General features: G+C 44.9%; 1 protein-coding gene across 2 annotated transcripts in view; it reads right to left on the bottom strand.

The window, feature by feature from the left end:
* Positions 1 to 6,428: 6,428 nt before the first annotated feature.
* The window catches only part of LOC119885096, a 22,544-nt gene continuing 1,470 nt past the window's right edge, over positions 6,429 to 27,502 (bottom strand). The window contains exons 2-6 of one of the 2 annotated variants that reach the window (XM_038695337.1): positions 21,845 to 22,059; positions 15,575 to 15,661; positions 15,338 to 15,482; positions 9,078 to 9,215; positions 6,429 to 6,614 (exon numbers count right to left, since the gene is read on the bottom strand). In XM_038695337.1, the coding sequence (XP_038551265.1) occupies positions 6,577 to 6,614; positions 9,078 to 9,215; positions 15,338 to 15,482; positions 15,575 to 15,661; positions 21,845 to 22,045 (609 nt within the window). In that variant the 5' untranslated portion in view covers positions 22,046 to 22,059 and the 3' untranslated portion in view covers positions 6,429 to 6,576. The remainder of the gene's footprint in view (positions 6,615 to 9,077; positions 9,216 to 15,337; positions 15,483 to 15,574; positions 15,662 to 21,844; positions 22,060 to 27,502) is intronic. The other variant, XM_038695336.1, reaches the window with a different exon arrangement.

Here is a 27,502-nt window from a genome sequence, read left to right as displayed (position 1 = left end):
TGACACATCTTAGCCTAGCTTAGCATGAAGACTGGAAGCAGGGATTCACTCTCCACTCTCTTGTGACTTAAAGCTGAAACTGTAAAGATTCCTGTGATTGCCACAGTGTTTATTTAAACTTCAAGTTATTCCAACATGTTTCTTCCCGTCCGACATCACGACAGCGTTGTGTATTTCTGTGTGTTTCATTCACACTCAGCCGGCTGCAGATTAAACTAACGATCTCTGAAGTCCTAATCCTTTAGAAACTGTGAGCTTGTTCAGTTTGGTCCTCAGAAACACACACACAGAAAGAGTCAGCACATCAGCGTCTCCAGGGTAAATCCCCAATTAGTTCGTTACTGCTGAAGTCTGTGATGAATCACGCTCACGCTTACAGTCCCCCGACAGCTGAGAGGAAACAGCTGATGAAGCAATGAGAGCAGAAGAAGAACAAGAAGAGACAATGGAGGGAGGGGTGAGGTGGAGGACAGGACGAAAAGGATGAAGAGGAGGAGGCACGCGACGCTGAGTCAGACCAGGTGAGGCCTACAGTGCATCCAGGACTAACCTGAAGAGGGGCATCAGGAGGGCCGAGTACAGCCATGAACTAAGGACTGAGGAGCAACAAATCTGACCCCTGACACACATGGCGAGGCATCCAGGCCGACTGCAAACCCTCCAACACCATCCCCCAACCAGCAACGCCTCCTCCCCTGATGAGCTTAACAGGTTTTATGCCTGTTTCTGCAGAGACAACAAGGAGGCGGCCACCAAAATCTGCTTAACTAATGAAACTGGCAGAGAAAATCAATTGACACCGAGCAGACCCAAGCACGATGGTACGGAAACTAGTACATCAGACAGGACCAGAACTGAACAAGAACTAAGGCAGGCACCGAACAGAAGGACATATCAGACCAGAACCACCTCACAGAACAACATAGACCAACTCCACAAGACACAAACAGACAGGACCAGATCTAAATGCAAACACACACCGAGAAGACTGGATACAAGACCACAGACAGGACTGAAACCCAACAGACTATAAAACAGACAGAGAGCAAAACTAAACTTAGCCGACAGGCAGAATGTGACCCCCCGTCTCATCAACAGCACGAGGACCAAAGAGGTCATTGTGGACTTCAGAAAGACCAGAAGTGGCACACACACCCATCGTGTCACAGGGACGGGCTGAGTGTCTCCAGCTTTATGATTCTGGGGGTCCACATCTCTGAGAAAGTCTTCTGTATGCTCAACACTTCGGCCCCGGTCAAGAAGCTCTTTCTTTCCTGAGTATGTCTTCTAGCGCTGCACCATCGAGAGCCTCCTGACCTCCTGCATCACAGACAGAACGGCGACCTCTCTGGTCCCGTCTACTTCTTTCTCTTTGTGCGCAGTGCTTGATCCAAAGTGACCCAAACTTAAATTATCACTAACCAATCATTTCTCTCTAAACTAATTAATAATCCCATTGAGAACCCTCTCTGCATTGATTCAGCTCAATCAACCAATAGCCCACTGAAGATCTGAACAAGTGTGATTTTATTTTAGCTGATGATTCCTGTAAATTACTGTAAATTTGGTCAAAGTTAAAATGTTCGTTTGGTTGTAGTTTAAAACTACAAACACAACCTTATTAACGTTATTGTTTTTAATATGCGTTTTGAAACTGATTTGAAATTGTCCACTCTGTGATGTTATTGTAATGTGACTTTCAGTCTCTCATAACTTCCTGTATTTGTTTGTACGTGTGTGTGTGTGTGTGTTAATGTTGATGGTAATTTTATTCTGAAAAACGGAAATTTGGTTAACAAACTAAATGAAACATTCAACTGAAGTCTTTTCTCAGCGTCTGTTAAGGTTTGCAGTGTGTGTGGGCTAGTTGAGGACCCAAATGCAGGACACCAGAGCTGAGCAGATATCATCCAATGATTTATTAACAAAAACAAGCACATTTACAAACAGTGGCTGAGTCGAAAAGCAAAATCCAATGAACACAAGATGAAACCATAATCCACAAATTGGCCAGGCTGACATGACATGAAACATGAGGCAGAGACGAACTCAGGTTAAAGCACATTCACAAGCTATGAGCAACAAACCACAACGATCCAACCCAGACTGAACAGAACACAGGCATTAAGTAGTGAGGCAAACGAGCGGGGCGGGAACATAAAACAGGTGGATCACATCAAGGAGAACAGAACAGGAAGCTAAAGAAAAAGCTAGACCTGAACACGGGAACACACCAGGATAGACACAAAATATGTAAAGACTGCAAAATCAGGGCATGGACTGAGACCGGACCAAACAGGAGACAGGAGTACACTAAAACATGGTGACATAGGACTCGAAGAGGTAAAAAACATGCAGATAAACAGAATAAATTAAGCTACAAACCATCAACATGACAAGATCAAATAATGAAACTTAGAACTACACAGGAATAACATTAACATGAACTAAAGCACAGAACTAAGAACTAAGGCAAAGAACTAAAATACAGGACTAAGACCTAAGATAAGAGACAAGACATAAATAACTAGAGACAAGGAACGAGAGAAACCGAGGCAAATAGATAAACACATGAAACAATGGCAAAACCAGAAACACACAGGGAAAAATACAACACAAAACCAAGCTCATAATAGTGTCGACATTTTGCAGCAGCTTCAAAGTAACCGATTCCTCCGCCATCATATATAAATACTACTATCAGCAGTATTATTACTGTGGGAGTAGTAGCAGTGGTGTACCGGTGTAGAGTAGGTTTTACTCCTTTACATTTAGTAAAGTTTAGTACAAAATAAAAGTGTTATTTGATTTACTTTGAAAGGATTAAAAAATTTAAAAGTACAACAGTTTTACCTTTTGACTTATGTTTTATTCAGCTTGTCTTTTATTTATTAATCCGCAGGAAGAAGCTGCAGATGAACACATGAAGACGAGCGCAGGTTTGGTGTTTGTCAGCAGCACTGACACAGTTTCACAGACACCGACTTCATGTATTTTAAATGTTCTTCAAATGTAAAATGAGCTTGTATTTAAGGTGTGAAAGAGAAAGAACTCAAAGAAACCAAGAAAATGTTGCAGGCATGTGGACCTGCAGAGAGAAGCTTCACACATGATGATGTTGGTTAACAGGCAGTAAGTGCAGTGATGATGATAACCTGTCTGTTAATCTGCTGAACCCTGCAGCAGGCTGAACTCTGGCTTTCTGCTGTGATCCCATTTAAAGAAGTTCAGTGCCCTAGCGTTACCTTCGCCTCTTACCGTTATGTTGCACCATCAGATCACATTCTTAACTTCACTATTGCCAATAAGATCAGGTTTATTTCATCACAATATTTCCCATTCTTCTGCTGTGTTTGTTTTCTTTTATAAATCCTTCATTTAATAATTTATTAGGTATTTAACTATATATAACACCCTCATTTAATCAGTGAGAAGTTGTCTGTGTGTTTCTTTGAAGCAGAAGACAAAGTCAGTCTATCAAAAGAATTCAAGTCCTTCTGAAGATCAAATTATTAATCAAGTTGTAATAAATTCAGTTGAATTTACCTAGAATAAAATAATGTAATGCCCAACAACAAATGTTTCAGTTTGTGTTTCTCCTACACTTGCTTTTGTCGGAAATGTCAAAAAAAAAACATAGTAAATATAATGTTTCTAATTGGCATTAAAGGAACCGCTCTAAGCTGGTTTAAGTCTTATTTATCAGATCGATTTCAGTTTGTACATGTTAACGATGAGTCCTCCATGCACGCCAAAGTTAGTCATGGAGTTCCTCAAGGATCTGTCCTCGGACCAATCCTCTTCACTTTATATATGCTTCCTTTAGGCAATATTATCAGGAAAATTCCATAAACTTTCATTGTTATGCAGATGATACTCAGTTATATCTATCGATCAAACCAGATGAAACTCATCAGTTAGCTAAACTTCAAATGTGCCTTCAGGATGTTAAAACCTGGATGACCTGTAATTTTCTAATGTTAAACTCAGATAAAACTGAAGTTAATGTTCTGGGGCCTAAGCACCTCCGTGACGCATTATCTAAAGATATAGTTTCCCTGGATGGCATCGCCCTGGCCTCCAGCACCACTGTGAGGAATCCTGGAGTTATCTTTGATCAGGACATGTCGTTTAAGTCCCACATTAAGCAAATTTCAAGGACCGCCTTTTTTCACCTACGTAATATGCAAAATCAGGAACATCCTGTCTAAAAATGATGCAGAAAAACTAGTCCATGCATTTGTTACTTCTAGGCTGGATTACTGCAATTCCTTATTATCAGGCTGCTCGAAAAAGTCCATTAAGACTCTTCAGCTGATCCAGAATGCTGCGGCACGTGTTCTGACAGGAACCAGGAAAAGAGATCACATTTCTCCTTCTTAGCTTCTTTCATTGGCTTCCAGTAAAATCCAGAATAGAATTTAAAATCATTCTTCTTACCTACAAAGCTCTTAATGGTCAGGCACCATCTTATCTTAAAGAGCTTATCTGACTTCACAAACGATCATGATCAGACTCATCGGTCAGCTTACGACCCTGGTTATATACTCAGTAAGCCAACCCTGGGTTTACCAGTCAGTCATGATCTGACGGTAGTTACATTTATTTAACACACTCAAAAAGTTCCAAACATTGTTCTAAATCAACTTCAGAAAAAAACAAAATAAAAATCCATTTGTGTGCTCAAATAGTGGTCCTGCCCCCTAAAATGGAACAATATCAGCGTGCTCAGATCCATTCCTCATTCTGATCCACTCACCAGGCTAGGCATCCTCGTGGCCAAAAGCCTCCTCAGTCAGCTCCAACAGTTCTATAGTTTACTGTTGCCACCGCTTCATCAGTGACCTCTGACCAGACAGAGACTGACTCCGGAGGCCAAGAAGAATTATGATGTTAGCAACCGGGAGCCGCTGGCCGTCAAAGTTGGCCCTTGAAGAATGGAGGCAGTGGTTGAAAGGAGCAGAGGAGCCATCTCTTGTCTGGACTGATCATAAAACTCGGCCTACATCCAGATGGCTCTGCGGCTCAACTCCCGGCAAGCTCGCTGCCTTGCCCCATCTGGCTTGGGTCGAATACGCCCACGACTCTTTGTCAGGTGCTGCCCCAGGTGTGTCTCCATCCTTTGTGGCCTTGTGTTCCCAGCCTGGGAGAAGTAGCCTCAGTTTGTTCTGTTCAAACCCACCTCTGTTAGGAAGGATTCCCGCGCCCTCCTCAATTCCACTGTCACATCGCAGCCCACCATCGGACATCAGCCAAAGAATACGCACCAGGTCTGACAGTTTCCTCCAAAGATCTCCCTTTGAGATCTGAATCACAGAAGCTTTTTTACAGCTCGGCCCTTTTGAACTGGAAACAACCGCTCAGTCGTCACGCTAAAGACCCCCCTCACCTCACTTTTCATGTCCCAGCTGAAACCTGTCTCCTCCAGACGCTTCAGTTAGCGGACTGGTAATTCCACATTTACTACAGACTGACATCACACGCCTGATGAACCAATCAGCTTCTCTGTAGCGCCACCTTCAGGACAAAATCTTCAACTGATCTCAGTTCAGTTTGATTTTAACAAAAACATTTTAAAGTTCATTTACAGAAATATGATGAGAATTTAATCAGGATGTTCGTGGCTCCTGCGGCCCATTACCTCAATGTCAGCTAATTAAATCAATCAGCTGCTTATCAATACAGACTGAGATGTGTGTGTGTGTGTGTCTGTGTGTGTGCGTGTGTGCGCTATAAAGCAGAACACTGTAAAGATGAGCTATGAGCTCCCTCCTGAAAACACCCAATTATACCCTGGAGAAGTGTGTGTGTGTGTGTGTGTGTGTGTGTGTGTGTGTGTGTGTGTGTGTGTGTGTGTGTGTGTGTGTGTGTGTGTGTGTGTGCGTGCGTGCGTGTTCAATAAAGCTCTGGTCTCAGTTTATAGAGTCACTTTATCAAACAGCTTCTGAACAGAGATCAGGAGGTTTACTGACACACTCTGTGTGTGCGTACTACTTTGAAATCAAACTGCAGCTTCACTCTTTTTGTTTTCACTTTTCTTCCTGGTTCTATTTAACACTGTGAACAGTAAAGGTAGCGGGCCGGACCTTCATCGAACCAGGTCTCGGATTTGAAACAGGTTTACATTGGAGACGCAGTAAAAGGTTCTAAAGTTAAACAATGATATTCGGGGAGCATCCCATACTGAGAAGGAGGGTTTCACTGCTCGGTGCAGAAGTTAAATCTGTTGGTTTCAGACCTGCTTTAGGACGTCTGTGGGACAGTGGGAGGCGTAACCAAGAGTCCAGGCGAGCCTGTCATTTACTCCACAGTATGTGTTTCTGATCAAGACAGGCTACGGCGGAGGAGACTAACACTGGCTCCTCACTGAGCTCGAACAGATGATGTGGTTCTTGGAAATGGTTTAAGTTGCCAGGATAATGTTTGGATCAGGAAATTTCCCCTGGCCTGACAAGACTGTTGTCTGGATTGCTCCTTTTTGGAAGTCTGTAAGGCCTCCTGAACGTAGTATCTTCATCTCCAGCTTCTTTGGCAACGTAGGGAGGAAGCTGAAGGTCCCCAGACCACATCAGAGACTCAGACCAGACGTGGTCCTGCTGGATCTGACTGATGGACTCAAACAGAAACAGAGTAAACAGAGAGTCAGGGATGGTGCGAGTAGTGTGTGACCAGCAAGGTCTTCACCTGCCAGACCAGATGCAGGGCAACGCAGGACGACTTCAGCTAATGGAGGTGATAAATGACATCATTAACCTGATCACTGATCAATAACACAGACAATGAACTCATCTGAACACTCAGCTCTACTGCGTGTGACCTTTTCAGCTCTTCTCACAACTCATTACTTCATCAAACACACACGAGAGGAGCAGGGGATTGTGGGAAGGAGATTAAACAATGCCTCTGAGAAATAACACACACACACACACACACACACACACACACACACACACAGTTTCAGGATAATCAAACACAGAGCTGTAACGAGCTATTTTACATTTTATAAAAGCTGATGAACCATTTATTATTCATACAGCAGCAGAACACACACACACACAGACAGTAGTTAATTAGCATGGCAGGCTAAACTGTGTAACAACAAACACTGTCAGAAGTGTCAACAGGGCTTCTTTCAGATTTTGGTCTAAATCGAGTTAATTCGTTCAAATGAAAAGTAAAAAACTTTCTGTGACTTCAGTCAGGAGCCTCTGAGGACACAAGACCATGAAGCCTCTCTGAGTCCTCATCCATCTGATTCTGTTCCTTCTCTGGACGTTGGGCTTCCTGCTGCTGTTCTTCATTTGCTTTGCGCTCCGATTGTTGTTAGTCAGTTTATTTTGAATGATGCCACGCTGAGCTGTGGGTTTGTCTCGCTGCTGCAGGAAACCGAAGCAGATGCTGCTGCTGAGGATCCACAGTGCATGAAATCAAGCACAGCCGCATTTTAATTTGCAGAGATTTAAAATAAACAACAGAACGGAGCAGCTGAACAATAGAAGGACGAAGCCTGAGGGGGAGATAAAGTCTGTCAACACCGTTAGAGAGACTGCAAGTCCCATGATGCAACTGCAGCAAGACTACGGCTGTCCGATATCACGCATTACTCACTGTATATGCTGTCCGAATATATAGTGAGAATTATTATACCCTATGTAGCCCACTCAATGTATCCCAGAATGCCTTTTGGAAAGTAGTGTATACAACCAATGGTCACTAACCAAGCCCTATATACCATCATGCATTGCGCTGATAAAAAAAAAAAAAAAAAAAAAACAGTCCACCGACAGATTGCCCCACGACAATGACATAATTAATGGCGCCGAAACAATGATGGGAGTCCGAAAGTGTTGTTGTCATTATGCAGGTGAGCTCTAGACCTCCACATAGAACTCACTACATAGGGGGTGGGGTGTAGTGAATGAGTGGGGATTTCGGACACAGCCTACAAGTCATATAATAAGACTGCAGCAAGACTAAAAAATGAAACTAGCGTTAACAATAGTTAACATTTGAAACGTCGTAACAAACATCTATTCTTTACATTTATGTTCGTTTCGAATCGTTTATATCGCAAATTTCACTCTTTACCGTTATATTTTTGTGCGGGAACGGTGCTTTGCACCGCAGTGAAGTTCGTTTGATACAGCTCGTTTCATATTTCTTCCTTCTAAATCGCTGTGGGTTGGCCTCCTCCCCTGTGCCAAGTGGGTCACCTGGTGCTCAGAGGACCATCTTCCTCAGTGGGCCTGTCTTTGATCATGTGATTTCATTGTTTGGATTAAGGAGTGAAGTGATGTAAATTACATATTTGTATAGCGCCTTCCTAGTCTTTGACCACTCAAAGCATTTTTAAAGTGCACACCATTCACACACAGTGCTCAAACAGACCCACCACGGGCAATTCGGGGTTCAGTATCTTGCCCAAGCCACAGCCGCCCCACTGACCATTCGATTAGACTGATGACACATGAAAGAGCTGAACCAGTTAAACCAGTTCTGCTCTTCATGACCAGAACTAGTAACTGAAACAAAATCTCTGGGCAGAGTTCTCTGTAAGGGTGCAGGAGCATGATGTACCTGGTCCATCTGAACCAGAACCCAAACCAGAACCTGTTACTGATCCAGAAACAAAGAGACTTGTCATTCCTGTTACCATCATCACCATCACACTGTTGGCCATGTTTTTATTTCACCTTTGTCTTGATTGATTTGATTTGCAGATATTCCTTCACAGATTAAAAAAAACTTATTTGTTCCAGGCACGTCCAGCTGGGGGGAGGCCTCGGGGAAGACCCAGGACTAGGTGGAGAGATTATATCTCCACACTGGCCTGGGAAGGCCTCAGGATCCCCAGGCAGAGCTGGTTAACGTAGCTCGGGAAAGAGAAGTTTGGGGTCCCCTGCTGGAGCTGCTCCCCCTGCGACCCGATCCCAGATAAGCAGATGAAGATGGATGGATGCTATTTATTGGTTTTAAGGTCTTTTAGAGGTTTTGTCCGACCCCCAGACCTGCAGTCAGCCAACAAACTCCCCCTGATCACTGCATTGATGCCAATGAGGAGAGGAAATCCGACTCACCTGTTGGAGGAGGAGCAGCCAGGAGAGGCAGGTGGAGAGGAGACACATAGAGGAGGTGCAGCGGGGGGGAGGAGGAGGAGGGGGAGGAGTCTTCTGGTTCGGTGTTTCTGGTCTTTGTTGCGTCTCTTCTAACACGACCTGGACACAGAGAAACATGTTGGTACCTTGCCCTTCCTCCACACCTCCCTGAACCTGATAACTAACTAATGATTAACTAAGAGGATTTGCAGCAGCTAACTTGATTTTCAACATTTATCCCTTTAACAAGCATTAAATATTTTCATTTAGACTCTGATGAAGGCAACAAAAAACCTGCAGTCTGCTGTGGTTTCTGTCATTACTGAAACATCTGACAATTCCTCCAGGACTATCAGGAGAGTTGTTAACAAAAAGATAAAAATGAGGTCATGACCTGAACATCAATATAACTACACCAGAGAATTTTATTCATACGGAAAAAAACACAAATCTGTATCTTTGTGACGAAGAAAAGAAAGCAGGTCCACGCTGTACCTGTGGTTTCACTCAGTTAATGTTTTACATGTCTGTCTGTCTGTCTGTGTCTCTGTCTGTGTCTCTGTGTCTGTCTGTGTCTCTGTCTGTGTCTCTGTGTGTGTGTGTCTGTCTGTCTGTGTCTCTGTGCGTGTGTGTCTGTGTCTCTGTGCGTGTCTGTGTCTCTGTGTGTGTCTGTGTGTGTCTGTCTGTCTGTGTGCGTGTGTGTCTGTCTGTCTGTGTGCGTGTGTGTCTGTCTGTCTGTGTGCGTGTGTCTGTCTGTGTGCGTGCGTGTGTGTCTCTGTGCGTGCGTGTGTGTCTCTGTGCGTGCGTGTGTGTCTCTGTGCGTGCGTGTGTGTCTCTGTGCGTGTGTGTCTGTCTGTGTGCATGTGTGTCTGTCTGTGTGCATGTGTGTCTGTCTGTGTGCATGTGTGTCTGTGCGTGTGTGTCTCTGTGTGTCTGTCTGTGTGTGTGTGTGTGTGTGTCTCTGTGCATGTGTGTCTCTGTGTGTCTGTCTGTGCGTGTCTGTCTGTGTCTCTGTGCGTGTCTGTGTCTGTGTGTGTCTGTGTCTCTGTCTGTGCGTGTCTGTCTGTGTCTCTGTGCGTGTCTGTGTCTGTGTGTGTCTGTGTCTCTGTGTGTGTGTCTGTGTGTGTCTGTGTCTCTGTGTGTGTGTGTCTGTGTCTCTGTGCGTGTCTGTGTGTGTGTGTCTCTGTCTCTGTGTGTCTGTGTCTCTGTGTGTCTGTGTCTGTGTGTCTGTGCGTGTCTGTGTCTGTGTGTGTCTGTGTCTCTGTGTGTGTGTGTCTGTGTCTCTGTGTGTGTGTGTCTCTGTCTCTGTGTGTGTGTGTCTCTGTCTCTGTGTGTGTGTGTCTCTGTCTCTGTGTGTGTGTGTCTCTGTGTGTGTCTGTCTGTGTCTCTGTGTGTGTGTGTCTGTGTCTCTGTGTGTGTCTGTCTGTGTCTCTGTGTGTGTCTGTCTGTGTCTCTGTGCGTGTCTGTCTGTCTGTGTGTGTATCATGGATGTTTTGGCAGATCAGTCCGCCTCCACACATTTTTGCTCCTTTCAGGAAACACTGACCTAAATCTGTTGACGGCAGCAACATAGCGACAACAAAACGTGAAGATGTAGCAGGATGCCCTGCTAGTGCTGAAAACACTCGTCAAAAATGATAGTTATCACAGATCACAGCACATTTGGAAAATCTGTAGATCATATTTAGATGATCTGAGCAGCATGTTTATTGCAATTTAACACACTGCATCACACCGCAATTCAACACACTGCGTGCACTGTGATACACTACATCACCCCGCACTGCAATATACTACATCACCCCGCACGCTGTAAGACACTACATCACCCCGCACTGTAAGACACTACATCACCCCGCACTGCAAGACACTACATCACCCCGCACGCTGTAAGACACTACATCACCCCGCACGCTGTAAGACACTACATCACCCCGCACTGCAATATACTACATCACCCCGCACTGTAAGACACTACATCACCCCGCACTGCAATATACTACATCACCCCGCACGCTGTAAGACACTACATCACCCCGCACTGCAATATACTACATCACCCTGCACTGTAAGACACTACATCACAATGCACTATAAAACAATTGTTCACACTGCAGATTTTGAATATTAGTAAGATTTTGTTATTTGCTAAACATTTTTGATCGAATGTAACACTGGGCAAATATGTGAGGCTAAAAAAGCTAAATATTTTATACAGTTCGGTGGTTAACACACACGTATCAGATTGTTTGAGGACAGCACAGATGCTCCTTCCAGTGTTGTGGACAGATACACTGTGTGTTGTTACATCACTGAAGATGCTGTGTGTTTATTGGAAAAGAAGATACAAACATGATTACTTAGTTGTGAATCTCTTGGGGTGCTGTTGTTTAACCATACAGGTTTGAATCTGATGATTGTATGAGTGAAAGGGGCTGTGATTGGTCAGGTTAGAAATACTCTCAAGACCCAGGAGGGACTGATTAACTCAGCAATGTTTAGATCTGAGTCAAAAGCTTTGGAGTTAAACGCCAGCCAAATACTCTGCTGCTGAACAGCTGCTGTTTAGGCGTCTCCTCAGACTGCTGCCAAGAACATCATTACAGCTGCAAGACACACACACTCAGCTCCTGTTGTGTTGCTTCTGTATTTAGTATTCAGAAACTGTTAGTAAGAACACACACTGAGATGTTCATCTATCAAATGAAATACTCAGTGGAGGTGAATCTGTTTTCATCTCTACATTGACACCTGACAGTCTGTTATCGCCCTACAGTGATACCTGATGCTCTGTTATCGTCTCTTCGTGGAGACCTGAAGCTTAGCTTCTCTTATTTTACTTTACCAAATATTATCACCTTTTTTTCCCCCTTTTTCTTTTTTTTGTGGATGAAATCACATAAATGTTTTTTGCTATATTTGAATACTTCTTCTGGTTATGTAATAGTGTATTCAGGCTTCATTTCTAAAGAATATTTTTTTACAGCGCAGGCTTTTTGTTGCAGAAATCACGAGTGTCGCTTTTATTTGTTGTGCCGTTCTTGATTTTCACTCCAAGTGCTACAAAATTTAATTTCACATGCAAACTGTCTCCATCTGTAACTGTGCGGTGAAAATCTGAGACAAATTAATCCTGACAAACTGTAAACTGAAGAGAAACTGGGTTTCTGCCAGAAATCATCTACAACATGAACACACACCCACGTTCACTAAAATAAAAGCAAATTTAATCTGCGTTTGTTAGCTTCCGTAAGCCTCCAACTGCTTCTGAAAGAAATTAACAGAGAAGCCTCAGAGGGGAAACATATGGCTCAAATACGTCTGTTAGTGCAAACCAGCTAAAGCATCTCACGCTGTGCTCAGTTGCTGTTTTAATAAAAAAATAAATCAGTTTTAATGAAGGAGACACACATGAACAATACAGTCCTGCAGCAAATATCAAAGTTATTTAAAATTATTAATAAAGATTAATAAATACGGGGCACACCCTGTGATCAGGAACCGATAACCAAAATGTGAAGACAGTCTCAAAAAGGGGTTCGCCCACCATAAATGCCATACACAAATAACCACAGGAAACCGTATAACTGGCCTTTGGTCTTGATGTAGCATAGTTATTGGCCTCTCATGCAGAGTGGTACCGATGCAAAAAAATAAACATGCTAGGCATGAAAGCACACAGCTATAAACAGGACGGGGTGGTCCATTTTTTCCCACAGAAATCATCACAATGAAGCTCAGGTTACAATAACACGGTTTTAAACCTATCTCTGCCCAGACAGAAGCCACTTATTCGAAATTGCTCGAGCGATGTAATACACCAGGCCGTTTAGGTAATTTGGCAGAGACCTTTCAGGTGCTGTCGGCGGTTTCAGGGGCACAGCTGATCCTCGGAGCAGCAGGGTAAACAGTGAATTAAACTTTGTGGGGAGAGAGAACTCAAAAGTTATCCTTCTCTCTGTGAAGTAATGGTGAGTCCACATCTTCCTTCTGCAGGTATAAGATCTTTATGTTGTGTATAATAATCTCCTTTGGGATCTAAAAATGAGTTCAGTGAACACAAAAGAGAAAACAAAAGGAAAGTCGTCCAGCCGGTTCAGACCATCTCCTAGGGAAATAAAGTTCGGAGCTGACATGGGTTACCTCCGGTAACGACGCTGGTTGCAGTGAACGGCGAGGATAAACCAGTGCGCTCTCTCTTTATGGGTTCAGTTCCATCATGGCCACGCCGCAGCTTTGGTGCTGTTCCTCTGTTAAGGCTTCTGGTTTTGTTTCCCACGAAGTGAGGACACAGCAGTACAAAAGGTACATTAGATGATGGATAAAAAACAGGTCATAGAAGTAAAACTCTTGTACTTGGAGCAGTGCTGAGGATGAGTTAGAGTTTAAGAGCCTGATAGCTTAGGTGAAAAAGCTGCTCTGCACTCTGGAGGTGCGGCAGCAGAAACTTCTATATCTCTTCCCAGCATGCAGCAGGGTGAACAGGCTGTGGCTGGGTGGGTACTGTCCTTTAGTATCCTTTGGGCTCTGCGTAGGCACCTCACCGATATGACTGATGTACAGTTTGAATCCCCCGCTGCAGAGCCCTCCGGTCCTGGGCCGTGCACATCCCGTGTTAGTGATGTTTCCAGTCAGGATGCTTTCTGTTGCTCCTCTGTAAAAGCTGACAAGAACTTGGCGTGGGAGGGGGGGGGCTTTGTAGCTGCCAGCAATATTGGTGTAGACGTGGTCCGGGGTATTTGTTCTTCTGGTGGGGATGTGGATATGCTGGTGGAGATTAGGTAAAACAGTTCTGAGATCACTTGGATTGTAATCACAATAAAATCAGGTTGTTTGTCAGGTGACCAACATCCTACCAATAAGAATTCCACATCTGGTAAACACGGTCCATCCACTGTGTTTGAGCACCAAGCATCATGACGTGAACACAGAGTCCTCCCCTGGTCTTACCAGAGTCTAGTGCTCTGTCAGCATGGAACAGGCTCTGCCCGTCGAGTGCAGCAGCTTGATCCGGGATGCAGCCAGGTCTCATTAAGGATCAGGGTGCAGCAGTCTCTGAGGTAACCTGAGTCTCATTTCATCAATATGCATACATACACATATATATATATATATATATATATATATATATATATATACACAGTTTTTCTTCAGCTAGCTGCTCCCTTGTTGTCTGTATTAGGTTGCATCGATCTGTTAAACACAAAGACAAAAACACGTCTGCAGTCTGAAGCAGCAGAAACGTCCCATCATGCTCCACTGGGCGATTTTAAATTGGACAATCATCTTCTTATTACATTTGACAGCAGCTTTTTGTGTTTGTGTGTCTCAGTAGAAAAAACACACATTCACCGTCTCTGAGCAGCGAGCTTCACAGCCAATCGGCTCCCAGAAATTAGCACTGTTGTCATGGCAACATGGCAGACGACAATGCAGTCTCCCCAAACACACATCCAGCCTCCAAAGGTTGCTGGTTCGATTCCAGCTGAGCTGCAGCTGACTGTTCGCCTGCAGGAAGCGCCTATCAGAAGGAGTGCACATGGAAATAAGAACCAGCAGAACAGCGGATGATCTGACTGGATGAACGGCCGACACTATTCTGTCACAACAGGAGCGCTCCAAAACCTGAATCAGCTGGTCCGAGCCAGGTGTCCCAGGGACAGGTAAAGAAATGGAAATGTAACATCACACCTGCAGCTTCACACGTGACCTCTGTGAACAGGTGAGCTGCAGCTTCACACGTGACCTCGATGAGCTGCAGCTTCACACGTGACCTCGGTGAGCTGCAGCTTCACACGTGACCTCGGTGAGCTGCAGCTTCACACGTGACCTCGGTGAGCTGCAGCTTCACACGTGACCTCGGTGAGCTGCAGCTTCACACGTGACCTCGGTGAGCTGCAGCTTCACACGTGACCTCGGTGAGCTGCAGCTTCACACGTGACCTCGGTGAGCTGCAGCTTCACACGTGAACAGGTGAGCTGCAGCTTCACACGTGACCTCGATGAGCTGCAGTTTCACACGTGACCTTTGTGAACAGGTGAGCTGCAGTTTCACACGTGACCTTTGTGAACAGGTGAGCTGCAGTTTCACACGTGACCTTTGTGAACAGGTGAGCTGCAGTTTCACACGTGACCTTTGTGAACAGGTGAGATGGGCCTCAAGTCTCAGAGCGGAGAGAGGCGCAGCCTATGTGATACATCACAGATATGATATGACTAAATATCTAACTGCAGTCTGATTACCTGAGACTCCAGAGTGAGACAGCAGCAGGTGTGTCCTGGGGGCGTGTCCTCTCGGCCTCCGGATGATTTGGTTCGTCAGGAGGAGGCGTTTATCCCTCTTCCGGAACACGCCCATTTTCTCTGGTGAGATCCAGCCTTCAGGTAGCTGCAAACATTTAGCATGTTAGCATTATGTTATGTGTGAGTGTGAGAGAGAGTGTGAGAGAGAGTGTGAGAGAGAGTGTGAGTGTGTGTCACCTTGGGGAGAGGATGAGGAGGACGAATAGGTGAAGAGCGATAGAATGGAGGGAGGAGAGGAAGGACTTCAACAGCTGGACGTTCCCACTGAAACAACAAAAACAGTTTGGTGTCTCTAAAACTTCTCCTACATGTGTCACCTGTTCAGTCACAGAGAACCTCAGATCCCTCTAGAACCACATGAAGAACCAGTGGAGTTATATAAAGAACTGGAATACTGAGACCTGTGAACTGCATTACAGTTCCACCAGGTGGACAGGAAGGTGGACAGGCAGGTGACGGGTGGACAGGCGGGTGGACAGGCAGGTGACGGGTGGACAGGCGGGTGGACAGGCAGGTGACGGGTGGACAGGCAGGTGGACAGGCAGGTGGACAGGAAGGTGGACAGGAAGGTGGACAGGAAGGTGGCTGATAGTGTCAAAAGACCGATCTCTGTTGTAGATAAAGTCAGTGTCTTGTAAAGGAGCAGTCCTTGGACCTGTGGGACAGTAGCCCTGTTCATGTTGGACAGGTGTATTCTGGATGTTCTTTTGTTGTAACTTGGACATTTTATCGAATGTTGTGTTTGTTGTTCTGGCAGCTCATTCCCCGACGCCTCTTTCTACCGTCACTGATGAATAAATCAATTCTGTCCGGACTGCATCTGCAGTCGCTGGGAGTCATTTCGGATGCTCCGCTCAGGGTCCCTCTAGGCCGGGCGTAAAGCTGAAGGACAGGCAGACAGGTGACAGAACGGTCAGGCCGTCCAATCACAGCCCACCAGTGTCCCTGAATGAGTCCTTTTAAAAGCAGCGAGGAAGCCGATAATAACGCAATCGAAGCTGTTGAACAGAGACAAAGATCTGCCCTCTCTCACATCGTCTTCATGTTTTAAAAGGGTTTTTTCAACAAGGTGAAACTAAAAGGTAGAACAATCTGCGGACGAAAAGAGTCCTCATCTGAAATGTATAAATGTGTTTTTAAAGCAAACATTAGAATAATCTGCAGTCAAGGTTTCAGGTCAGTCTGTGATTAAAGCCGTCTGACGAGTTTAACGTCAGCTGATTTCAACACTAACTTTAAAGAAAAACGATCAGACTCTATCACTGGAGTTTACACAGAAAGAATTAAAGATGAGATAATTAACACGCCGCCAATAATTAACAGACAATTATTCACTTTGCCCTCAGGGATCATTAAAGTTTCATCTTATCAGCAGACTGCAGCAGAGGCTCGACTCAGTCAGACTGAAGGAACAACGTGAGAAGTGACACGCTGAATTAAACCATTTTACCCGACTGCTTCTCCTCAGACCATTACACCACCTGCAGGGTCAGTCTGAAGCACACGATCAGACGCCGAGACAACATGAAACAACGTGTTAAATGAATTTACATGAACCCATTTAAATATTCAGCGTCTCAGAGTGTCTGAATCACATCATGACTTAATGACTTGCAGGCTACGGGGGCAGATGATTGTGGCTAATGTAGTCAACCTTCTTGCGAAGATGTTATTTTTATTTTTCCCCTTTCATTTCTAAATGTTATAAATAAAAGCTGCTGAGTTCCTGCTGATAAGGTGAGAGCAGCAGACAAATCTAATTTTATTCTCAGGATCAGTTCACAGAATGAAGATTTATTATCAAATTCACCAAATTGTTTTGCTTTGAGGGAACTTTCATTCAAAAAAAAAAAAAAAAAAAAATTAATTATACTAAAAATCTTTCAAATTTAAAAAATATTATTATTATATTTAATAATTAATAATAGAATTTAACTTGTGTTAAATTCACCTCAGGGCACAACTTTTAATTACCTGATTTAATCTCATAATGTACTTGTGATGTTTGCAGGGTGAGTGCAGCAGGAGTGAGCCCCAACGCAAGACACTTGTGAGCTGAGATGGAGTTCAAGGTTTATTTATCCAACGCACAAAACAGGCAAGACAAAACTCACGGGAACAGGAACTGGTATCCTCCAAAAAGCAGGTAACGGGTAGCAACACGACAGCCAACAGGACAGACATGCGACAATGACCGGACAGGGAATGAACAGAAACACCAGACATTTATACACAGGAACTAACGAGCAGGGCGGGAGCAACACAGGTGACTGGGATCAGGGTAACGAGGCAGAGAGACAGAAGGGGAAAACAGAGAGACTGGATGGCAGGCAGATTACTGGAGGAAACAGATGCAGGCAGCGACAGCGAAGGGGAACAAAGAGGCAGGCAGACAAAGTAATAACTGAGGGAACAGACAGAACACTAGTACTGGCAGACATGGGGCAAAATAATAACCAACACAGACTGAACACATGTAACAAAATACCAGACAAGAATCTAACTCAGACAATAACAGAAACCCAAGTGAACAGACAAACACCGACCAACTCTAACACAGGGATCATAACAGACAAAACCTAAACGAGAACCCAGAACTAGAACACAGAGTACCGAGCAGACCAAACCAAAATGATGCAGAGAGTGAACTAGAAGCAAATACTACAACATGAACTAAGGCACAGGACTAGGAACAAAGACATGGAACAAAAACCCAGGCCCCCCAACAAGAAAGACAGGACTGAAACCCAAAACCCAGACACAAAGAAAGCAAAATCAAAACACAAAGAAGGCATGGCCAAAATAATATAACACAGACAAGCTCAGGGCAGGATCGTGACAGTACCCCCCCCCCACCGACAAGCGTCTCCAGACGGTCAATCAAAAAACAGACCGACCAGAAAACACAAACAACAAAGTCCAGGCTGACCAGGGTGGGCAGAGGGAGGACAGGAGGCGGGCCAGAAAAACAAAAAGTCCAGGGAGCAGAACGAGAGAGGACCAGGGAGGTCAGGGGGTTGACCTGAGGGCAGAACAGGGGGACCAGACGGGGAAACCTCAGGCGGGCGGCCCGAGGGCAGAGCAAGGGGGAAACAGAGTTCAGGGGGCTGACCCGGAGGTCGACCGAGCAGACCAGGAGGGCAACACAGTTCATGTGACCCATGAGGCCAGGCAGACCAGGGGGGAAACAGAGTTTGGGAGGCCGTCCCGGATGACGTCCCAACGGGCCGGGCAGAACAGGGGGGGCACAGAGTTTGGGAGCAACGGGCCGGGCAGAACAGGGGGGCCACAGAGTTCAAGGGGTTGGCAGGATGGCCAACAGTGAGGCAGCAAACCCACTGGGGGCCGAGCAGGAGGCCGACGGCAAGAGGTCGGCACCCAAAGCTTGGAGGCGCAGCTGGGCTGAGGTCCACGGATTGAGCAGATGGGCTGATGACCACCGGCGAGACAGCTGGGGACGACCGACAGAGCACGAGGGAACAGGAGTCGATCGGACCACCGGCAAAGCCGGTGTCGGTCGGACCACCGACAGGGCACGAGGAACAGGAGTCGGCTGGGCCACCAACGGAGCTGGTGTTGGTCGGACCACCGACGAAGGAACAGGAGTCGATCGGACCACCGGTGGAGCTGGTGCTGGTCGGACCACCAACGGAGCACGGGGAGCAGGAACCGCTCTGGCCACCGACGGAGACCTTGGAACTGGTGTCAGTCGGACCTTCGACGAGGGACAAGCAACAGGTGTCGGTAGGACCACAGAGTGAGACCTGGGAGCAGGAATAGGCCAGGGATCGGGCAGGCAGCTAGCAGCGCTAGCAGGCCGGGAAACAGGCGGGTTGCAGACGGGTCTCTGATGGTGACCTTGTCGCCTCCGATGACCACCACGGGAACCCGAAAAAATGGCTAGGCGAATCCCTTCAAAAGAGGACTCTGGGGAATGCCTAGCCTCCAGGCTATCTGGCCATAGGCTAGCTGCCCATGCTGCCTCTGACTCCCTGGCCTTCATGGTCAGGTAGGCCAGGAGAGTCATCGTCCCCGAGTCCTTGGTAGGTGGGGCAGGCAGGCAGACGGACAGGCTAGGCGGAGGACTAGCAGCGCTAGTCGAACAGGTTTCAGACAGGACAGGCGGAGGACTAGCTGCGCTAGCCAAGCAGGTGACTGGCAGGACAGGCGGGGGACTAGCAGCGCTAGCCGAGCAGGATACAGGCCGAACATGCGGAGGACTTAGCACAGCTAGCTGAACAGGTTACAGGCAGAGGGCTAGTAGCACTAGCCAGGCAGGACAGAAGGATGCTTCCCAACCTGCAACTAGCAGGCCGAGAACAAGTCCTTTGAGGGCTAGCAGGCCGGGGAGATGACAGCCGGGGGCTAGTGGTCCGGGTGTTAGCCGTTTCCAGGCTAACGGACTGAGGAACTGATGAGGACTTGGCTGGGGGATCGGCTGAGGTGTGGAGGAAGTCACAAACCCACCCAGGGAAAGAGTCTGCTGCTCCTGGCTTAGCAGCCAGGCTCTTCCAGGCAAGGGACACGATAGCTGCCTTATCGCTAACATGACTAGCCCCATACCACATATGCCTCAGCGTCAGAAGATCTCTCTGCACATCAGATTGTTCCTCAGTTAATGTGTCTGCTGGGCTCATAATTGGTCCGGTCATTCTGTCACGTTCGCTGTGTGAGTGCAGCAGGAGTGAGCCCAAACGCAAGACACAAGGTTTATTTATCCAACGCACAAAACAGGCAAGACAAAATTCACGGGAACAGGAACTGGTATCATCCAAAAAGCAGGTAACGGGTAGCAACAGGACAGACATGCGACAATGACCGGACAGGGAATGAACAGAAACACCAGACATTTATACACAGGGACTAACGAGCAGGGCGGGAGCAACACAGGTGACTGGGATCAGGGTAATGAGGCAGAGAGACAGAAGGGGAAAACAGAGAGACTGGATGGCAGGCAGATTACTGGAGGAAACAGAGGCAGGCAGCGACAGTCCAGACCAGACAGGACCGGGAAAAAGGGCTCTTGATGAGAACCTAACTGGTACTCTTTGTTCAGGGACGCATTTTTCAATTCCTGTTAGTCACACGTCCCTGTACCAGGTGAGTGTGTGACACCTGTACCAGGTGTGTTACCTGTACCAGGTGAGTGTGTTACCTGTATCAGGTGTGTGTGAGACACCTGCACCAGGTGAGGGTGTATTATCTGTACCATGTAGGTGTGTTACCTGTACCAGTTGAGGGTGTGTGACACCTGTACCAGGTGTGTTACCTGTACCAGGTGAGTGTATGACACCTGTACCAGGTGAGGGTGTGTGACACCTGTACCAGGTGAGGGTGTGTTACCTGTATCAGGTGTGTTACCTGTACCAGGTGAGTGTGTGTTACTTGTATCAGGTGTGTTACCTGTACAAGGTGAGTGTGTGTTACTTGTATTAGGTGAGTGTGTGTTACCTGTACCATGTAGATGTGTTACCTGTACCAGATGAGTGTGTGTTACTTGTATCAGGTGTGTTACCTGTACAGGTGTGTTACCTGTACCAGGTGTGAGACACCTGCACCAGGTGAGGGTGTATTATCTGTACCATGTAGGTGTGTTACCTGTACCAGTTGAGGGTGTGTGACACCTGTACCAGGTGTGTTACCTGTACCAGGTGAGTGTATGACACCTGTACCAGGTGAGTGTGTTACTTGTATCAGGTGTGTTACCTGTACAGGTGTGTTACTTGTACCAGGTGTGTTACCTGTACCAGGTGAGTGTGTGTTACTTGTATCAGGTGTGTTACCTGTACCAGGTGTGTTACCTGTACCAGGTGAGTGTGTGTTACTTGTATCAGGTGTGTTACCTGTACCAGGTGTGTTACCTGTACCAGGTGAGTGTGTGTTACCTGTACCATGTAGGTGTGTTACCTGTACCAGGTGTTACCTGTACCAGGTGAGTGTGTGTTACCTGTACCATGTAGGTGTGTTACCTGTATCAGGTGTGTTACCTGTACCAGGTGTGTTACCGGTACCATGTAGGTGTGTTACCTGTATCAGGTGTGTTACCTGTACCAGATGAGTATGTGTTACCTGTATCATGTAGGTGTGTTACCTGTATCAGGTGTGTTACCTGTACCAGGTGTGTTACCTGTACCATGTAGGTGTGTTACCTGTACCAGGTGTGTTACCTGTACCAGGTGTGTTACCTGTACCAGGTGTGTTACCTGTACCATGTAGGTGTGTTACCTGTACCAGGTGTGTTACCTGTACCAGGTGTGTTACCTGTACCATGTAGGTGTGTTACCTGTACCAGGTGTGTTACCTGTACCAGGTGTGTTACCTGTACCATGTAGGTGTGTTACCTGTACCAGGTGTGTTACCTGTACCAGGTGAGTGTGTGTTACCTGTACCAGGTGAGTGTGTGTTACCTGTACCATGTAGGTGTGTTACATGTACCAGGTGTGTTACCTGTATCAGGTGAGTGTGTTCAGGTATCCACACAGCTGGGGGGTAGAAGACCAGAGGGGGCATGGCCTGGTACGCTGCCGCTGACCAGCTGGCCAACCACAGCCAGTGGGGGACAGGGTCACTGTTGACGGACAGCCAGGGTGTGGTGGTGGTTACCATGCCAACTGGCTGACCTTTAAACCTTGAGACGGGCAGCATCATGATGACATCACCCCCTGACAGACACACAGACCAATCAGGAGATTGATTATAATTGATCAAATAGTTACCAGCTGAATTTAGAAAAAACATGAGCGGCTGTTTTCCTGTTTACAGTTAGCTTCAGATACCCAGCATGCACTGCACTGAAACTCCCAGAAGCCCGAGAGCAGGGTGAGTAAAGTCAGTTAAACATCTGTGAAACAGGAACAACAATATCTTTAAGCAGCAGAAACACAGAGATGAAAGTAGCATAAAGAAATCCTGAGAGATGAAAGTGAGGGAAAGAAAAGCCAGCAGATATTTAGAAACTAGAAATAAATTCTATTAAAAACACAGATTCAAACTGAGCAGCGCTGACTCATCAGTCTAGGTCGGAAAAAAATACCTACAACTGCTTTAAATACTGCACGAATACTGCGATCTGATCGCTTTAACATCGAACAGAAGCATCCACACAGATAAGCTGCTGCCTGAGAGAATCAAAAGAAGGTCTTTATTTTCCTGTTTCCTCCGTTTGGCCTTTCAAAGTTACACATCACAAATACAGCAGCACAGTATTAATACTACATCAGCCTCTCATCAATACTTCATCCTCCTTCATCAATACTGAATCAAAACTTCAACTCTGCCACATAAATGCTGCATCAATAACTACAATATTGTATAAAAACTGCATCATTACCAACACCTCCTGCATTAATAATAAATAAATACCATAAAACACATCAATGCTTCATCAATACTTAATATTCACCAGCCTGCTGCGAAGAAGAACAAGATATTAAGTGAAGTCTCAGGCTGATGAGGCCTTTGAGTTGTAAATAATAGTGACTCACTGAGGATTTCTATAATATGTTTTCAGCAGTCTGAAGAAAGAACATGTTCGCAGGTGACGAGAATCTGCTCATGAAATGGAAAAACTTTTGATCAATCAGTTTGAGTCTGATCAATCACCTCCGACCACCTCGTCTGTCTACTAAGAGTTCTCGCTGGTTCCGCTGTTGTTTGTCTCTGTTCTCATTACACTGGTTCTCTGTTGGATATTCTGACCTCCCAAAACAACATACGTGTGTTAACGTGTCCTGAAGAAGATATCGACTGTGATGCGGTGAGAATCTGTGGCCCCACAGACAGGAACGTCCGCCTGTCTCCCGTCTTTCCGTCTCTCTTCTCTGCACCACGTCCTGCTCGGTCACCACAGCACACACAGTAAAAGGTTAAGCCTGAATCCTGCCCAGTCTCTTGTAATGTGTTAACTTTCTACTGTTGGAGTTGACGTGTGTCGTCCAAACCTGAGCCAAAGTTTACATCAGATCAGTTATACGGCAACATGGCTAAACATTTTGAGGACGTGTCATTCTGATGCACCGACATTTCATTGACATTTGATTTACTTAATAAGGATTTTTAGCAGTTTGTGCGATCTGCTTCTGTTTAGAAACATGACTGAGGAAATATCACATAATATCACTGTCACCAGTGATATTAAAATTCACTGATCTCAAGTCTAAAATTTGCGTTGATGTGATCAGTGTTTAGAATCATAATGAATTCTGAGTAATAACAACAATCCTGAACATTTAAGACGTTTGGCAATAAAAAATAAAAAATAAAAAAAATAATAATAATAATAAGACGTTTGGCAATGAGCCCAGGGAGCAGTTAGGGGTTCAGGGCGCTGCTCAGAGGCCCCTTCAGCAATGGTCTTTGCTGGACTCAAACCGCCGACCCTCCCTCAATCCAGACACAGCGACTGACAGAAATCCAAAACAGAGAGAACTGAAGGAACAGGCAGACCAGTGAGGCTGTGCAGGGAGTAAAACAAAACCTCGCTCCCTGACGTCTTAAGAGACGCACTGGAGACAGACGCTAACAGCCGCGGCTTTTAGCTTCCTCATCAGCGTGTCCGCCTCCCGAAGTCACCGGTTCCAGTCTGGACCGTTCAGTCCAACTCGGAGCCGGTTACACAAACAAAGTAACGAGAGCAGGGAGTATATGTACACAATCAGGTGAGACACATCAGGCAATCAGGACAGACAGGAAAGAAAGCAAGACAAGGACAACAGAGACAGACCGCCTTCAAAATAAAACAGGAAATACAACAAAGTTTGGACCTCTGTCTTATATTAGTGAGCCTTTTGTCACTTTTGTGTTCTGAGTATTAAACGTTAAAGTTTAAACCCTGAATTGTGCGAGACCACACAAAGCTTTTAAATCCATGAAGACAAATTCACATAAAAACACATAAATGCTTTTGACTAATGTGATTCAGCAACAAAGTCTCTTCACTTTGTTCCACAGGGTTGGAACTAAAATCTTTTAACAAAATTCAGTTATCAGACTTTATAGGTTTTAAAGTGTTAAAGTTTTCCTCAGTCACTTTGGTACATTTCTGGAATCATCCTTAACATTTGCAAAACAGGAAGTCCTTAGTCCCTCCAAAATAAATCTTTATGTCAGTGAAACGTCGCTGCACCAGAATGAAACGTTCTCAAAATGTTTTGACTTGTTGTCATATAACAAACAGTCCTCAGGAAGTATTTTCTGATGGAAACTGAGGTTCAAATGACGGCGACTGAAAATGCACAAGGCTGCATTTTTTCTGTACGCCGTATTTAAATTTCAACAGTACACAATTACACGTATGAGATTAATTTCAAGAGATTGGACAATATTCACATTTGTGCTTTCACTGTTGGTCCTGTAATGTGTCAGCAGAGTATGTCACAGGAAAGAAAAAGACAGACAGTTTTACAGCACTGAGGGAACGATTAGAAATTAGAAATGTAAAGATTGGAAACAGCCCCAGGCTTCCTGTCTGTCGGGCCTCAGATTCTCACCACATCACAACGTCTTCATCAGTTCAGGACATTTACAACAAAACTCTAATAGACATGTAAAGAAAAGGTTCTTGTTCACAGTTTTGCATCTAGCAACTTATGCAATGAACTTGATGTTTTGGTTGGTGAGACGATTCAACAGAGAGCAAGTATAACACATTTTGAATAGTATGACATATTGATCATGAAGGAAACAGCAAACAATGATACATAATCACTTCTATGATTGTCCCATTTGCAATTTGTTCAAAAGAATGAGAAATTGCTTTTATGATGAGACGTCCCAAAGCGACTGAGAAAAACTGTAAACGTTGCTAAAAGATCTGAATAATATGACAGAGACAAATGAACAAGGACTTCAAAGTAAAAACATCTTAACATCCTTTTATTCCAGAGCAGGAAGTGCTACAGCGCGTACCATTGTCTCGTCTGTCACTAAAGTAATGAACTAAACTCAATCAAATCACTTTTGTCTTCTTGTACATTTAGAGATGTACACATGTATGTAAATATACATGTATAGGTATGTATATTACATCGTATGATTACAATTTGCATGTTATGTATGTTGTTCTCATGACTGTATTAATACCCACACAGCAGCTGGAGATGACTCGACTGGTTCAGAGATACCACAAGAGATAATGTTGCTGGTAAGTTAACTATATGTTGCCGATGGTAAATTAATAATTTGTCTTTGTTTGCAGCAAATTGATCTTAAGTATGATTTCTTTATAACAATCAAGATAATGATTTAAACGAACAGACTTCAAACAACTACTCACAGTAAATGTGAACGTTTTTATTCCGTCTTCCTGCTGACACTGAATCTCTGACTGCAGCGATCCAGTCGGTGAGCTTCCTGTCACTACATCTTTATCTCTGTGGGAAAACTTAATTGTGTCTACACTAATCTCACCCCGCAGCTCCAATAGTTACTGCTGATGGATGCCAACTGGTATCTTGTGTTTCTGGGAACTGTACTCCACCAACTGATCCTGCTCAGTAGCCATCACACCTCCAACCAACCTTTGCATCCAACCAAAAACAAAGTAGAAGTCAGTTTTACTTTGAGTGTCTCATTAGAGTGTATTTAATAAGCAGTAAAATAAGTGCCGCCCATCATGCTGTTAAAGGTACAAACGAAAGGCAGAAGAGTTATAGTTATAGCATACAGAAGCTGGTTCTAACTATCAGGTGCAAGGCAGGGCCCCCAAAATTATCCTGATGAAGGCCACCAGGTACAGGGCCGGCCCCATCCTCAGTAGTAACACCTGCATGAGCTTCTTTAAAGACAAAGTTCTGATTATTAGAGACTAAATGCATCTCTAAACTCAGGAACCTTAGAAACAGCTGTAGAACCAGATATATGTTTAGACTGTTTTGCTTCCCTCAATCTTTACCAACTAACTTCAATATTTTCTTCATCTAAACCATCAACCTGCCTCTTAGACCCCATCCCGACTAGGCTGCTTAAAGATTTTTACCCTTAGTCAGCACTTCTATACTAGATATAATCAATCTGTCTTTATCAACAGGCTATGTACCACAGTACTTTAAAGTAGCTGTAATTAAACCTCTTCTGAAAAAGCCCAAACTTGATCCGGATGTTTTAGCCAACTATAGACCTATATCTAACCTTCCATTTCTCTCCAAGGTTCTGGAGAAAGCAGTTGCTAAACAGCTGTGTGACTTTCTACAGAGCAATAGTTTATTTGAGGATTTTCAGTCAGGATTTAGAGCTCATCATAGCACAGAGACAGCACTGGTGAAAATTACTAACAACCTCCTTATTGCATCAGACAAAGGACTTGTCTCTGTACTGGTTTTATTAGATCTTAGTGCTGCATTTGATACCATTGACCATCAGATCCTATTGCAGAGACTGGAACATTTCATTGGCATTAAAGGAACCGCTCTAAGCTGGTTTAAGTCCTATTTATCAGATCGATTTCAGTTTGTACATGTTAACGATGAGTCCTCCATGCATGCCAAAGTTAGTCATGGAGTTCCTCAAGGATCTGTCCTCGGACCAATCCTCTTCACTTTATATATGCTTCCTTTAGGCAATATTATCAGGAAACATTCCATAAGCTTTCATTGTTATGCAGATGATACTCAGTTATATCTATCGATCAAGCCAGATGAAACTCATCAGTTAGCTAAACTTCAAATGTGCCTTCAGGATGTTAAAACCTGGATGACCTGTAATTTTCTAATGTTAAACTCAGATAAAACTGAAGTTATTGTTCTGGGGCCTAAGCACCTCCGTGACGCATTATCTAAAGATATAGTTTCCCTGGATGGCATCGCCCTGGCCTCCAGCACCACTGTGAGGAATCTTGGAGTTATCTTTGATCAGGACATGTTGTTTAAGTCTCACATTAAGCAAATTTCAAGGACCGCCTTTTTTCACCTACGTAATATTGCGAAAATCAGGAACATCCTGTCTAAAAATGATACAGAAAAACTAGTCCATGCATTTGTTACTTCTAGGCTGGATTACTGCAATTCCTTATTATCAGGCTGCTCGAAAAAGTCCATTAAGACTCTTCAGCTGATCCAGAATGCTGCAGCACGTGTTCTGACAGGAACCAGGAAAAGAGATCACATTTCT

Source organism: Micropterus salmoides, unplaced genomic scaffold (genome assembly GCF_014851395.1).
Source record: "Micropterus salmoides isolate LMB-PRFRI ecotype aquatic unplaced genomic scaffold, ASM1485139v1 Ms_hic_scaffold_3922, whole genome shotgun sequence".
NCBI classification, from domain to species: domain Eukaryota; kingdom Metazoa; phylum Chordata; class Actinopteri; order Centrarchiformes; family Centrarchidae; genus Micropterus; species Micropterus salmoides.
This window is presented reverse-complemented; position numbering and strand designations above follow the sequence as displayed.